At 43.3% G+C, this 15,336-nt stretch overlaps 1 protein-coding gene across 3 annotated transcripts in view; it reads left to right on the top strand.

Moving 5' to 3' along the window:
* srbd1 (S1 RNA binding domain 1) overlaps positions 1–15,336 on the top strand; it is a 142,266-nt gene that overhangs the window by 101,407 nt on the left and 25,523 nt on the right. For all 3 annotated transcript variants that reach the window (XM_030378824.1, XM_030378823.1, XM_030378825.1), the window contains 2 exons: positions 4,352–4,458; positions 8,173–8,340. In XM_030378824.1, the coding sequence (XP_030234684.1) occupies positions 4,352–4,458; positions 8,173–8,340 (275 nt within the window). The remainder of the gene's footprint in view (positions 1–4,351; positions 4,459–8,172; positions 8,341–15,336) is intronic.

The raw sequence follows: 15,336 nt of genomic DNA on the forward strand, positions 1-15,336 counted from the left end.
TTCACCTGAAGCTGCTGAGGACAATAACCGATCGACATATGGTGAAATTCATCATGGAGACGTTGTCTAACCGCAGTTTTGTCCTACAGACCAGCGATGGCCAGCGCATTAGGCTAAGAAGACTACGGAACGGTGTCCCACAGGGCTCGGTCCTTTCTCCGATGCTGTTTAATATTTACATCTATGATCTACCAGGCACAGCATCCAGAAAGTACGGCTACGCAGACGATCTCGCAATCATGCTGAGAAGACCCACATGGAAGGCACTGGAAGACGGTCTCAACCAAGACATGGACGTCCTAGTAGCCTACCTACGAAAGTGGCGCCTGCAACTCAGCACCGGCAAGACTGTTACAGCAGCATACCATCTCTGCAACAGAGACGCCAAGAGGGAACTGGAGGTATACACTGACCACAAGCGCCTGGAGTCCCAGCAAGCCCCTAAATACCTTGGTGTTCGTCTGGACCGGACACTGACCTTCAAACAACATCTCGAAGATGTCCGGGCAAAGACAATATCAAGGGTCGCACTGTTCTGTCGCCTCGCTGGCACAACCTGGGGAGCCACTGACAAGACACTACGGGTATCCACCCAAGCCCTGGTCTTTTCAGCAGTATTGTGCCCCAGTATGGAGCAGAAGTCCACACGCAAAAAAGTGGATGTGGCTATCAACAACGCCCTCCGGATCATCACTGGATGCCTGAAGCCTACCCCAATCGTCCTGCTGCCAGTCCTAGCAGGAATCGCACCGGCTGGCCTACGACGAGAGGCTGCCACTCTCGCCCTGGCAAGGAAAGCACGGAAGCATGATTGGCACATCCTCCATAACACCACAGAGACAGCAGCTCCTCTGAGCAGACTCAAGTCCCGCCACCCTTACAACAAGGCGGCACAAGAGTTGCTCCGTTCCACCACTGAGGACCTGTCCAAAGATGGATGGCTGGCGGCAGCTTGGAAACAGGAGTGGGAGAGGGCTGGGCCAACCCAAATCCACCACTACATCTTGGATCCAGGAGATGGAGCCACAGGAGACGATCTTCCACGCCGGCAATGGACTCTGCTGAACCGTCTACGTACTGGGGTCGAATCATCAATGAAGAAGTGGGGCCTGGCAGACAGCGCTGCATGCGAGTGTGGTGCCCCTGAACAGACTGTCCAGCATATTATGACCATCTGCCCCCTACACAGACCACCCTCGGAAGCCGGCCTCTTTGACGTGGGACCAGAGACAAGGGCATGGCTACAAGACACTGACACTCTGATGTTACACGAAAGAAGAAGACACACACACACACACACACACACAAACACACACACACACACACACACACACACACACACACACACACACACACACACACACACACACACACACACACACACACACACACACACAGTCCTTCTTAACATCTTATTAAATTATACACTTTATTATCAATGCACCCCCCCCCCCCATTGAAATGCAGCCGCTTAATGCCCAATCCGGAAATCCGGATGTATGAAAGAAGCATTTATTCACAATATAATTGGGAGACGTTTTACGTAGGCTAATTCAAGTTTCACATTCACGTGTAACACGACTCGCACAATCAGTTGTATATGTATTTGACAAACACACATACTTTCTATACATCCTTTTAGTTTAAAACCAGGCCAAATGTTCATTATACAACACTACTTAAAATACAACACCAAGACAACCCAGAACAAGCGGCTATAAAGAAAACACAGCCGCATCTGTTCAGGTGAGCCTATACAGCTGTCCCTGGTGCTGATTCTCAGCGTTTACAACCGCGATAAAACAACAACTTCAGTGGATTGACCAATGCAACTTATTCCAGGCAATCAAGGCACAATTAGCACCGGGAGAAGGTGTTTTTTTTACTCACCGTATTTATTGTCAATGGACATAGTTCTCATTTAAAGTGCGATAACCTCTCTTTCTCTTCACACGCAGCTGAAGCTTCAGCATTGGCCTGCCATCAGATTTGCTTTTTAGTTGCTGCTCAAGTGGCAGTTTGGTAATTTTTTTTTATTAAGTACTAAATCTCGACCCTCCATTCTGCACTTGCTAATACGCTAATATGATAAAAATGCAAACATGCTAATCTCCCGCTAATTGTTTACATTTCAGTGACGTTGATAATGATGCTTTGATTTGATTGGTGTGAAGCCAAGGGAAGGTGCCAAGGCTTCCCTTGGCCAAGTGAAGGTGCCAAGGCTTCCCTTGGCACCCTGCTGACTAATCACAGGAGGGCAGTGTCATGACGTAGCCTCAACTGATTGGTTAATCCTCCTTTTTTTTTTCCCCCAAGGAATGCCACCTCGGGCTGGCTGCCTCGCGGACATACAGTGTGCAATGTCATGTTTTACCGCATATTCAGTATTTAACAATAAGAGGGGCGCTGTTTCAAGCATTGGGAAATGCTCAATGTAAGGATAAAATGGGGAAGAAATTACGGCAACACAGCACCAAAGAATTAACCAAACTGTTAATATAAATGTTTTTATTGGATGACAACTACAGTCTAAAAAACAGGGAAGCATGGCTTCCCTTGGCCTACGGGAGAAAACGCCACTGCTTTGTTGTGATGCCTACTAAAACGGTACATGTCTTTCCAATTGTTTTTAAAAACGTTTAAAAAACACTGTTTTCTTCTTGGTTTTTGGCGGCTGTTTTGATAGAGGTGAAAATACTTAACTTAATGGCTGTCATTTCCAAAACAAGATCAGACATAATTAATCATGAGGCTTAGAAAATGATTAGCACTGAGTTTTATGTCACTTGATCCGTGGATTTTTTTAATGATATTTCTACTCTTTGCACAGCTAGTGCTACTCTTAGCTTTTGTCAATCATCGTACAGGCATTTAGTACATGCCTCCACCCTGGCTTTAATACGGTTTCCAAGTTCTGATTAGTCATTCACTGTGTGTCAAGTCCAAAGACTTAAACCTCTATTTTGGCGCCATGTCATTCAGCATTTGAGCAGTTGGTTTCTTCTCTTCCCTATTTAGCTTTCTCACCTTCTTTGCTTTCTTGTATTTTATCTTTAAAATACAATTACAATTACAATTAACCCACAAATTGTAATTAAAGTTACCTGGCCCAGGTGGAAAGCCCTCCTCTGTAGCACTGACCTGCTGGATTCACTCACTGTTACCAGAGAGGGATGCACCTTGCAGTCTGCCTGCTCGGTGAAATGACGCACTCGGCTGCATGACAAACTTTTAAAATATAAAATAAGTCCAGAAAATTGACTTGAGCGGAGGACATTTTTTCCAAATTCATCCCAGATATCCTATGTATGGAAAACACTGATATGTTTCATATAATTTCATATGAATATGTCAGGGGGGAGATGATCATGTCCCTTTGAAGTTCACGTAAAAACATCCCAGTCAAAGGTTGTCAGGGGTTTATTTATTACTGAAAAATAAGACATTAGTTTCAAAGTAGGCTATTTGTATTTACATAACGCTTTGAAAGAATAGATATAACCGATTATTGAAGATGAACACAGATGTAACGGATGGCAAAGACTTCACAACACTTCTAAAACAAAATTAAATAGAAGCGGGTACAAAATTGTCTTGGTCTATTGCAGACTTCAGGATAAAATTTGAATTCAAATAAACGAAATGATCCAATGTCTAAAGCTGTAGCTTATACACAATATCCTAGCCCTCTAGCCCTTTCTTCCGGTTTCTCTTTCCATGGGTCTATCCATCTCTCATTCACTCTTTTTACTTATCATTTTTTATGGTCCTCAATATCTCAAGCGCTTTAACCTATCACCTTGATTGGAGAGTGGTCTCCACCAACAAAACGTCAGGAGAATCTTTGCCTGGGAAATACTTGCGATGGGTGTGTGCACAAATTTTTAGTGTATCGATGTTTTATACGTGGGACATGTAACAATGATTTATCTCGCCTTGTACGTGTACTTGATGGCATCAAGTGAATTGTGTTTAAATGTTCTTTTCCCTCACTCTCCACCTCATCCCTAACTCTCCACCTCAAGCTGGTGTGTAGTGAGCGTTCTGGCACCGATTGGCTGCCGTGCATCACCCAAGTGGGTGCTACATATTGGTGGTGGTTAGTGAGGTCCCCCCTTCACTTTAGGCGTCTTTGAGTGTTATTAATTATTATTATTCTTCATGTTTAACCTCTGTTTTCCTTTTATTCCTAGTCTGTTTTACATAGTTTTGAATGATGACTATATGCTCTGTAAGGTGACCTTGGGTGTCTTGAAAGGCGCCTCTAAATTAAATGTATTATTATTATTATTATTATTATCAAGCTTGTTTTCAAATCTAAATATCCCTGTCTGTGTGTGTGTGTGTGTAGCATGACGTGCAGCCGGGAGCTCTGAAGGCAGCATTGGACGGTGTGGTGCAGGAGTGTGTGAGCTTCGTCGGAGTAGACATCAACATCTGCTCTGAGACACTCATGAGGTAGAGGGCACACACACACCAGTTGCTTACTGGAGCACAATTTGACTGACTTTGCACAAAGTACAAAATAATACCCTGCTTGTTTGTTATTTGGGCAATATCGATATTTAATGGTATTTTTCATCTTTAGATAATGTTATTTAAAGCTAACCGACTTCTCAGACACACAAACATAAAGAAAAATGTTTTATAAGAAAAAAAAAAAAATTCTTATAAGAAACAGAAAAAAAATGGTGTCAACTGTTGTACAGCAAATTTGTACCACGTCTGGTAATTTGGGCCTGTCGACCTTTCCGTTGTTTATCACGAACAGAGTGTACAGACTGGACATACGAACAAATGTGTGTTTATAGATGTGGGAAATAGGCTACCCTGGTGTTTCTCGCATGACTCACTTGCACACACAGGCATGTCATTGAACATGTTCAAGACATTTACCCATCTGCACAATTATACATAGCATTACATTCCTATGTACACACACCAAACACACATAGATAATCACGCATGTATGCTATGAAACAGTAATTAAGTATTCCAAGTTCAGAGAGAGAGAGATCATCTGATTACCAGTCTGCTGTGTAAAATCTTTGCACAGCAGAACATTAACTAAGCAGAAGTAATCAACATAACTCTCTAATAACTTTACCAGACATTCCTTGATTGAACACAAAATAATACATTAATATTTGTGAGTTTGTGTATTACTTGTATTTCATTACTAGAGCTGAAGCGGTACGATATTTGTATTGAGCCGTGTAGTACAGGCAGCACAGATTTTTTTTTAACAATACATTAATCAGGTCTTTTAACTAGTTAAAATGAATTAACTTCACATAGACCAAAGACAATAGGTACAGAATTAAACAGGGGAATTAGAGGGGAAAATATGGAGTAAGTAAAGTGAGGATCACAGATTCTGTGGTGCAGTCAAGGCATGGTCACTTGAGATGTGGCTGGAAATCGGACGCGTTGCTGGGTCAGGCTCTATGTTCTCGAGCAAAGCAATTTTAAAATAACATTTGGCTAAACTTAAAAACATTCTGGCTTCTTGAAAACGCATTCAGCTTCAAAGGCCCAGAGGATTGCAGGGTCCATCCCATGGACCCTGCACAATTTCTACACAGGAAAATCCCACCACAATTTCTACACAGGAAAAACAATTTAGTGGTTCGTGCACTGTGTCTAAACGCGCCAAACGTCAACACGTTAATGAGACAGTTGGTAGGGCCACCAGAAAGCAGCACCGTCAGCCCGCAACAATATGCTGCTGTTTCCAGTAGGGACAAACAAAACAGGTTGGAAGTGTTTTACCCATGATACACTATTACAACCTGCACACTTTTGGGCTGGACAGTAAATTCTGCCTTTATACAGAAAAAAAACGAAAGAACAATTGAAATGCTATCACAAAAGGCTTCTCTTGTGCCAACTACAGACAGCTAAACAATTGAAATATGGCAGACACGGAAAACCGATTCAAACTTTCTGGGCTTGAAACGACGTCAGGAAGTAACATGGGATCAATGGAGTTGTTTTCCCCACCACTATTGCCGGTAAAAATGAACTGACGTGACACAGCAGCAATCAGGTTAACGGACAAGTTAATTTATTCAAGCTTTTCTTAGCATTACATTTAGTCAAGTCATTTTATTCTAATGATATTGCCCTAGGTGACATAATGTTAACTTGTGACTTTCCCATTAGTTGAAACTACTACTCAAACAGCCTTAGATTATGTGGGGAAGAGACAATGCCTTATGTGGGGAAACCATTGGTGGGGTAGCAAGGTGCGGTTATCTGTGGTCAAAACATCCGTACTAATGAGCCAGCTGATGGCCGATGTATGTTGTAGTCCGACTAGTAGACAACCAAACGCTGATTACTGTAAGTCATTTCCATACAGGATTTTTCTTATGCATTCAATGGCTTAGAAAAGAAGTGCATCTAATTTTGTTTTGCATCCAAGCAAAATATCTAGAAGTCTAAATTACATCCCAGGGCAATTTATTTTAAATCGATATCTAATAGACATTACAGTTTGAGAAAATAAAATCTGAGCCCAACAACAGCTGCTTAGAAAATATAAACCTTCCGGCAAACTAAGCAAATATTGTAGCTTTTGTTAATGCAAACAAGGATTCTAAGTTACGGGCCTTGCGACTCTGATGAGCAAAGCCTACATTACTATCGGTTGTTCGTGTGTGGATCAGGCTACTAGTTTGTTTATTTTGACTAAAAGAAAGTACCATGTAGACTGTATGGAGAATGTTATAGTTGCAAAACAAAAATAAACCTATAAATTCTACATGATTATTTTTGACAATGCTTGTCTTCTGCCATGAATGTGTTTGTCTTTGAATTGGCAAACAAATGTTAAGGCTTCCCTTGATATTATCATATAAAATGTTAAACAAGCTGCAATGCTGAAGGTACACAGTGCAGCCTTAGTAGCCTGGCAATGAGTACAAATAGGTCAAATTACCAATCGGGCATCTGCTAAGGATGCCCACTGGGCGCCTCCCTTGGGAGGTGTTCCGGTCACGACCAGTAGGGAGGAGAACTCAGGGAACACCCAGGACTAGGTGGAGAGATTATGTCTCATCACTGGCCTGGGGTCGCTCGGGATTCCAGAGAACCCAGATAAGCGATTTGAGATGAGGAGGATGAGATGATGAGGATTCGGAAATTAGAGAAATGAATCCAACTCAATTTAATAATCTGTGTCTATGCGGATTACTAACTAACTAAACAAACAAATTTTAGCGGGTGTTGCATGCTGTCACGTCCGAGATCTCCTGAGTGTGTGGTGTGATGGCTGATTTAACCTTGGACCTATTAAAGAAAGGACACCGGACTAAAACATGGATGCCCAATCATTCCTATAAAAACTGCTCAATGGCGCAGGGCAACATCAAGGAGAGATTTGCTTCCCCATCATGGAGGTCTGAAGCCACGCCCAAGTGCATGCATGGTCGTATTAAAGACGAAGAGTGCATGACGTGCCGGCCGGATGTACGAAATATTCTCGTTTTCTAGCATTGTTAGCATTTTTTTAGTTACAACCCCCCCCCCCCATATGATCTTTAAATAACACTCCTCCTGCCATCTGGGCAACGTATTTATTAGTCAATTTATCTCGGATGCCTGGCCGAAACATGGACCTATTAAAGAAGCAACATTTGTTTCACTACGACTCCTTTCGGCTGCCCACCCCAAAATAAATAAAGTAAACAGCTAATAAAACGCATTTTGAAAGAGAAAACTTACATTTTATTAGTATATGGTATAAAGATAATTCTGAGCCTTTGATTGATATCCAGACATTTTTGGCAGAGACCCATTCCTGTTCCCCACTTGTATTGGAGTGAACGGCGATATCTACTTCCGGACCTCCATGAATTGAGGGCCCCGTCCACAGCCCGCTAAACAGCTGCAATACCAGGCTTGGCCGCTCAGCACTGGTGGATTGTGGAAGTATGCACTGCTCCTTGGGGCCTGGATTTAACCTGTGAGCATTTATTACTCAATGCATAGCAGGTGTGCAGCCCCACCCAGCCCCAGAGTCCAATCATTCTCGGGCCTTCATGTTATAACCTTGTGTAACCTTGTAAATGGTATTCAATGGCAATATTTTTCATGTTATTGCATCAAAGTCAGAAAATCCAGTATGGTGACCACACTAGGGCTAAATGAAGTGGTTGTGTTTCCTAGGCATGTGTCGGGTCTGAACGCTGGGCGGGCACGGAGCATCGTCGAGTGGAGGGAGAAAAACGGGCCTTTCTTCAACCGGGAGCAGCTCAGACTGGTCAAAGGCATGGGGCCCAAGAGTTTCCAGCAGTGTGCCGGCTTCATCCGTATCAACCCACACAACCTACACAGGTACACACACACACACACACACACATACACATACACACACACACACACACACACACACACACACTAGGGCTGGGGGTGAACGATTATTTATTAAACGATTAATCGGGCGATTATTTCATCGATTAGTCGACTAATCTAATGACTAATTGGATGGTTATCTATTTCTGTTGCTCGATTAATAAAAACCATAATGTATCTCAAATAAATACCAAAAAATTCTTAATAATATACTTTATTTAACAACAGTTTTGCACAGCAAAAAACCTTCTGCTTTACACAAAATAAAATAAATAAAATAGTTTCACTGTTATACAAAATGAAAGGCCAGCCGTGTTCAAATCTGCCAGTGTGAGTGTGGCCAGTCTGGCCAGGCCAGGGGTCTCATTTATAAAACTGCGTAGGATCGTTACTAAAAAGTTGCGTACGCCCAGAAGCCAAGTTTTGCGTGCGCCAAAAAATATTCAGATTTATAAAACACTGCGTACGCACACCTGTACGCAATCTTTGCTTTATAAATCACATACTGACTACAATTTTGCGCAGCTGAATCAGCTTCACGTTCCGCCCTCTACACGCCCCTTTTTAACCATAAATGGTCAATGCAAATGACCTCATGAATGCGATCTGCATATAAAACAGACTCAGATGCCGGTATTATGTCTTGTTGGAAACAATGGCAGAAGTACTGAGAAAATCAAAAAAGCGAAATTTCACGGAGGTTGAAGTGGAGACACTTGTGGGTGAGATGGAGGCCCGAAAGGTAGTTTTGTTCGGCGGTCACGGGATTGGGATCGCCAACAACAAAAAGCAGAGTGAGTGGCAACATGTTGCTGCAGCAGTGAACTCTGTCAGTAGCACGGAGCGCACTGTCCCAGAATTAAAAAAAGAAGTGGTCTGACATAGTTACATATTTTTATCTAGCCTACCAATAAATCGTTATGGTCCCTAAATACCCTCTCCCTCCGAATCCTGCCATTTGCATGGTCCGCCAGAAGTGCCATATGGTGCAGCATTACCACGGCGCTCACCTCTGTATTTATAGGGTTACGGTAATAAGACTGACGAGAACGCCTTGGATAATCAGTTTGTAATTACCCACGTAAAATGTTCTTGAACATAACCCCTTTTTAATGCCTGATTTGTCATGAAAAGCATCAAGAGTAACGGACAACGATTGTGATGTGTGGCTTGGTTTTTCACACTTGGGATTTAATTGACATTCGATCATGTGTTTACAGTGTCACATAAAAATATTATGTTATTGACACATGTTGGACAGATGCTTTATTCCATGCAGTCGCGCCGTCAGTGGACAGTATGGAGTGACGGGATTAAATATAGAGAATTTCTTTTTATTTCTATTCTAAGGAGATATTTCTGGAGTTATAACTGACAAATAACGCAGTGGATTTAAATTATTCTGATTAGGATTTAACGCATGATACGGGTTGAAATTAAATTGATGAAGGGCGATGATAAAACATAATCGTTCTTCTCACTCTGCAATTCTTCGGTCTGACTTCAGTTCACCACCACACCGTCTGTGTCGCCAATTCTCCTTTTCCTCCAAACCATGCGTACGCATGGGTCAGAGTTTGCTTAGGGCTGCGCACATTTTCCCGTCAAGTTGGTTTTTTATAGATCACAACCTTGGCGTGAAAAGTCACGTACGCCAATTTCAGCCCCGTTTTGTGCGTACGCAACGGTTATAAATGAGACCCCAGGCGATTTGGCCACTTGGGAGTTGGGAGAGGTGTGCTGCTACGGTACGGGCCGCTACGGTACAGATGCTAATGAGCCGACACGAGCAGTCGCGCACACGCACGGCTAGGCAACCTGAGCTGGATGACGTATAGTCCATGCGACGACCACGGACATAATAAAGGCGACGAGCCTTCTTTCCCATTAAACGGTAAACATATATCCAAATAAGCAACAGACTCAGCAAAGTGCGAACTGTGTTCTCTGTGTTGTTGTCCATTGTCAACAAAAATCGTCGACGGAGAAATTTCACACACACACACACACACACACACACACACACACACACACACACACACACACACACACACACACACACACACACACACACACACACACACACACACACACACAGACACACACACACACACACACACACTTCTCTCTCTCTCTCTCCCTCTCTCTTCTCTCTCTCCCCCCCCCTCTTTCTCTCTCACTCTCTCTCTTTTATTTATATATATAGTGTAAATATATTAGGGCTGTCAAGCGATTAAAATATTTAATCACGATTAATCACATTAATGCCATAGTTAACTCACGATTAATGGTGATTAATCGTATTTTTTTTTCAATGATAAATATCCCTTGAATTCTTTGTCCCATTAATTTTTCTAATTTTAATGCTCTTATCAACATGGAGAAGTGCATCGGCTTGCCTTGTGCAAATGTTTTTTATTGATAACAACATTGGCATATACTGATGAAAACAGGACGGTACAAAAAAAAGCCTATAATGCAATTAAACGATGAACATACAAAGATATGCCTTGAACATAGCAGTCAGGCTACTGCTTCATTGTTTTGACCCCAAAAAAAAAAAATGTTCAAGGCATATCTTTGTATGTTCATCGTTTAATTGCATTATAGGCTTTTTTTTTTACCGTCCTGTTTTTATCAGTATATGCCAATGTTGTTATCAATAAAAAAACATGAGCACAAGGCAAGCCGATGCACTTCTCCATGTTGATAAGAGCATTAAAATGAGAAAAATTAACGGGACAAAGAATTCAAGGGATATTAAGCATAGAATTTTTTTTTACGATTAATCGCGATTAATCGCGAGTTAACTATGGCATTAATGCGATTAATCGTGATTAAATATTTTAATCGCTTGACAGCCCCTATATATATATATATATATATTAGTGGTGGGCATTGCAATAATGAAAGGTTTAGAAGATAAATATTTGAAAGTTGTAGAATAAATTAATATAATTTATATTGGAGTTAATTTGCTAGAAATGTATTTAAAATGTTTAGTCAGTTAATCATTTACATATTTATGTTGCACAATTATTACTGACATATTTACATGTTCACATTAACGGTCAGGATATTCTGTTGAATCTGCCTCTCTGATTCCTTCACGTTTACCTCAGTCTAAATTCTAGCTTCTGATTGGTTAGTTCAGTCACGTGATGGGTCCGAACAAGGAAGTGTTGTGGTTGTGAGTTGAAAAGTAAAGTAAAGTACTTCTTGAGAAAGTCATCCGACCGTCTCCCTGCTGTTTCTTCTCATAAAGAGTGATCCACCAACACATATCGAACCCTCACGTTACAATAATTCCACTCGAGTTTTGTTTTTTTACAAGTGGTGGGTACAAAATGATTCTTGACGAAAACCTGTGGGGGCGCGTCCAGCGTAAGTGACGCCTATGCCCAGCTCCCAACCCAACTTCGAAAATAGATTAACGGCGATATTTTTTTTATCGCCCGATAAAAGTTTTGCGTTAACGCCAATAACGGCCCACCACTAATATATATATGTATATACAGGGCTCCAGACTAACCTTTTCACTAGGAGCACTGTGGCCCCTAACTGAAATTTTTAGTGGCACAACCAGAAATCTTAGGGGCACACATCATAAATCAACATGCCAATGTGATTTTCTCTTTTTTTTCCATTGTATTACTAATACATATCTTACTACTATAATAGCAGGCCTGTCGCACCAGTTTTTCAAGTTACCAATGTGCGCATGTGCCTAGCAGCCTGCTCACACACAGACCGCGCAAACGCAAATTAATACACTGCAAGCACACACATACACACACCGTACACTAGAGATGCGCGGTTGGCGGTTGCAACCGCGGACTCCGCGGTTAAACCGCGGATCGGGCAGGTGACGTGACAAAAAATAATATTTTAATTAAATTCGGGCGGTTGGCGGTTTAACCAACGAAATTCAAAAATATATACACATTGTTTAATGTCGTTACCTACTTCCAAGCACATTTTGAAATAATCCAATTCTCATCAGGCAGTAAATTGGCCTCTCTGTCTCTATCACACACACACACACACACACACACACACACACACACACACACACACACACACACACACACACACACACACACACACACACACACACACACACTCTCTCTCTAACGGAAGCAAAAAAGTTTAAATTAAGTGACGATCCGTCCCATGTCGCGTCTCCACAAACCTGCAAGTTATGAGACAGCTGTCAGTATTGGAAGAAGCTTTAACGTCTCGTAGATGAAACTGCCTGGGTTATTTTGTTTCGTATAAGTTATATTTTAAAACAGCCAGTCATTGTAGCCTACCACTCGTGGAATATGGAATTTCAAAGAGATGATGGAGTGATTTGACTCAGAAGTGACATCAGGCATTGGCAGGGCGAGATGTGCAGAACAAGTTAAACTTCTAGCTCAGTAACATCAACACCTAAGAAAGAAGGTAAGAAAAATAGTCGGAAAACTTTGATTTGCAAGGCAAGCAGGCAAGTGTTGGGCTTGTTACAGTAGCCTATATAGCCTTCAATGCGGTGAAATTTCGGAATTAATAGGCTCGAGTCGGCGTTTCCTTAAAAGGCTATCTTTCATTTTGCAAAAAAAAAAACACAGTAGCAACGACTACACGACACAGTAGCAATATTACCATATTTAAATGGTGTACCAAATTGCGTTTTATTACAATGATAAAGTGTAGGCCTACTAGCCTATGGTAAGGTCAGGTTTGCCGATGTGCTTGGCTATTTTAAAGTTTCTCCCTGTGCATCGATCGGAGACAGACGTCACTTCTCTGATAATATTCTGGGGATAGGCTACAACATAGCCAATAGGCTTTCATACTAGGGACTTTATCCTTTAAATATCTTTGCGGCATTGGATCAGTCTCCTTTCAAGAACAGGCAAGAACTTTCTAGCCTCGCGTCAGCAGCGCATATACCTAAAAACAACAGGCGGATGGCGGGCGGGTGCGGTTTTGAAAATTGGTCAAAAAAATTGTTGCGGATGGATGGCGGGCGGATCAAGCGTTTTGTGATGCGGTTGCGGATGAAATAATAGCCCATCCGCGCATCTCTACCGTACACACACGCACATGCGCACGAACATACATGGAAACACACACACACATACACACACACCGCACGTCAAGACAAAGGCAGCGACACATACACGGAAGCGCACACACACGCACGCACACACAGGCACGCACACACACCGTATGTCAAGACAAAGGCAGCGACACACTCGCCGAGCTAAGACGTTATGCTTTTAAACATAGCGGCTCCGCCATCGACACACGCGCATATAAGAACACACGCACACACCGCAGCGACACTCGCCCAGATAAGACGTTATGTTTTTAAACATAACAGTTCCGCCATCGACACGCGCGCAGGTAAGAACACACGCACACACCGCAGCGACACTCGCCCTAAAACATAACGGCTCCGCCATCGAAGCACGCGCAGGTTAGAGCACACACGCACGTGAACACACCGCAGCGACACTCGCCCAGGTAAGAGGTTTTGTTTTTAAACATAACGGCTCTGCCATCGACACACGCGCAGGTAAGAACACACATGCACGCGCACACACCGCAGCGACACTCGCCCAGGTACGACATTATGTTTTTAACCATAACTGCTCCGCCATTGACAAACTCTCCCAGGTAACACGTTCTGTCTATAGACTGTATAAATTGCGATAAAAGAAGCGAAGAGACAATCGGCCCTATCTTGCATCCGGCGCAAGTGACTTAGTCACTGGCGCATGTGTCGTTGCTAGTTTACAACTGGCGCAGAGCGTTCTATTCCCACCAGCGCCACTCGCCGGTAAATTAGGGATTGATCATGCGCCCCAAGGGGCGGTTCGGCGGAAGGAGGAGGCGTGTTCTGGCGCAAACTGTATTTTGCCGTCTCTGAATACCATTGCGCTACTGACCAGGAAATACCTGGTTTAAAGTCAGTGGCGCGTTGTTCAGATGCTATTTTAAGGGCGCATGCATACATGCGCATGCGATGCATACGGATTGCTTGTGCACCTCGCGCATACACTTTGCTTCTCTCATCTACCTAGCCGCACATTCTTGGTAAATTATTTGGGAAAGAACAGCTGATGCAGCGGTAATAAGTTGTACTTTTAAATCAATGCATTTGCAAACACCGTACAGCAAACACATATTTTCTTGACACAGACATCGTGTAGGCCTACATGCCCATAACTTTTAGGATTGATGAGTAGGCCTATTTGATCGTGAAAAACATTGTTTTACCGCGAGTGAGTGTTAAAAAGAATGAATGAATGCGGGCGCGCGTGTGTGCTCTGTTTAAAAACACGCAAACTAAACACTCTCATCATCATCTCATCTTCGTCCGCTTATCCGGGGTCGGGTCGCGGGGGGAGCAGCTCAAGCAGGGGGCCCCAGACTTCCCTTTCCCGGGCCACATTGACCCGCTCTGACGGGGGGATCCCGAGGCGTTCCCAGGCCAGTGTTGAGATATAATCTCTCCACCTAGTCCTGGGTCTTCCCCGAGGTCTCCTCCCCACTGGACGTGCCTGAAACATCTCCCAAGGAAGGCGCCCAGTGGGCATCGTTACCAGATGCCCGAACCACCTCAGCTGACTCCTTTCTAAGTAAAGGAGCAGCGGCTCTAATCCGAGTTCCTCACGGATGGCTGAGCTTCTCACCCTATCCCTAAGGGAGACGCCAGCCCCTTCTGAGAAAACTCATCTCGGCCGCTTGTACCCGCGATCTTGTCCTTTCGGTCATCACCCAACCCTCATGACCATAGGTGAGGATAGGAACGAAGATCGACCGGTAGATCGAGAGCTTTGCCTTGCGGCTCAGCTCTCTTTTCGTAACAACGATGCGGTAAAGCGAACGCAATACCGCCCCCTCTGCCCCGATTCTCCGGCCAATCTCACGCTCCATAGTTCCCTCACTCGCGAACAAGACCCCGAGGTAGGCCTACTTGAACTC

The sequence above is a fragment of the Gadus morhua genome, chromosome 15, assembly GCF_902167405.1.
Source record: "Gadus morhua chromosome 15, gadMor3.0, whole genome shotgun sequence".
Classification (NCBI taxonomy): Eukaryota; Metazoa; Chordata; class Actinopteri; order Gadiformes; family Gadidae; genus Gadus; species Gadus morhua.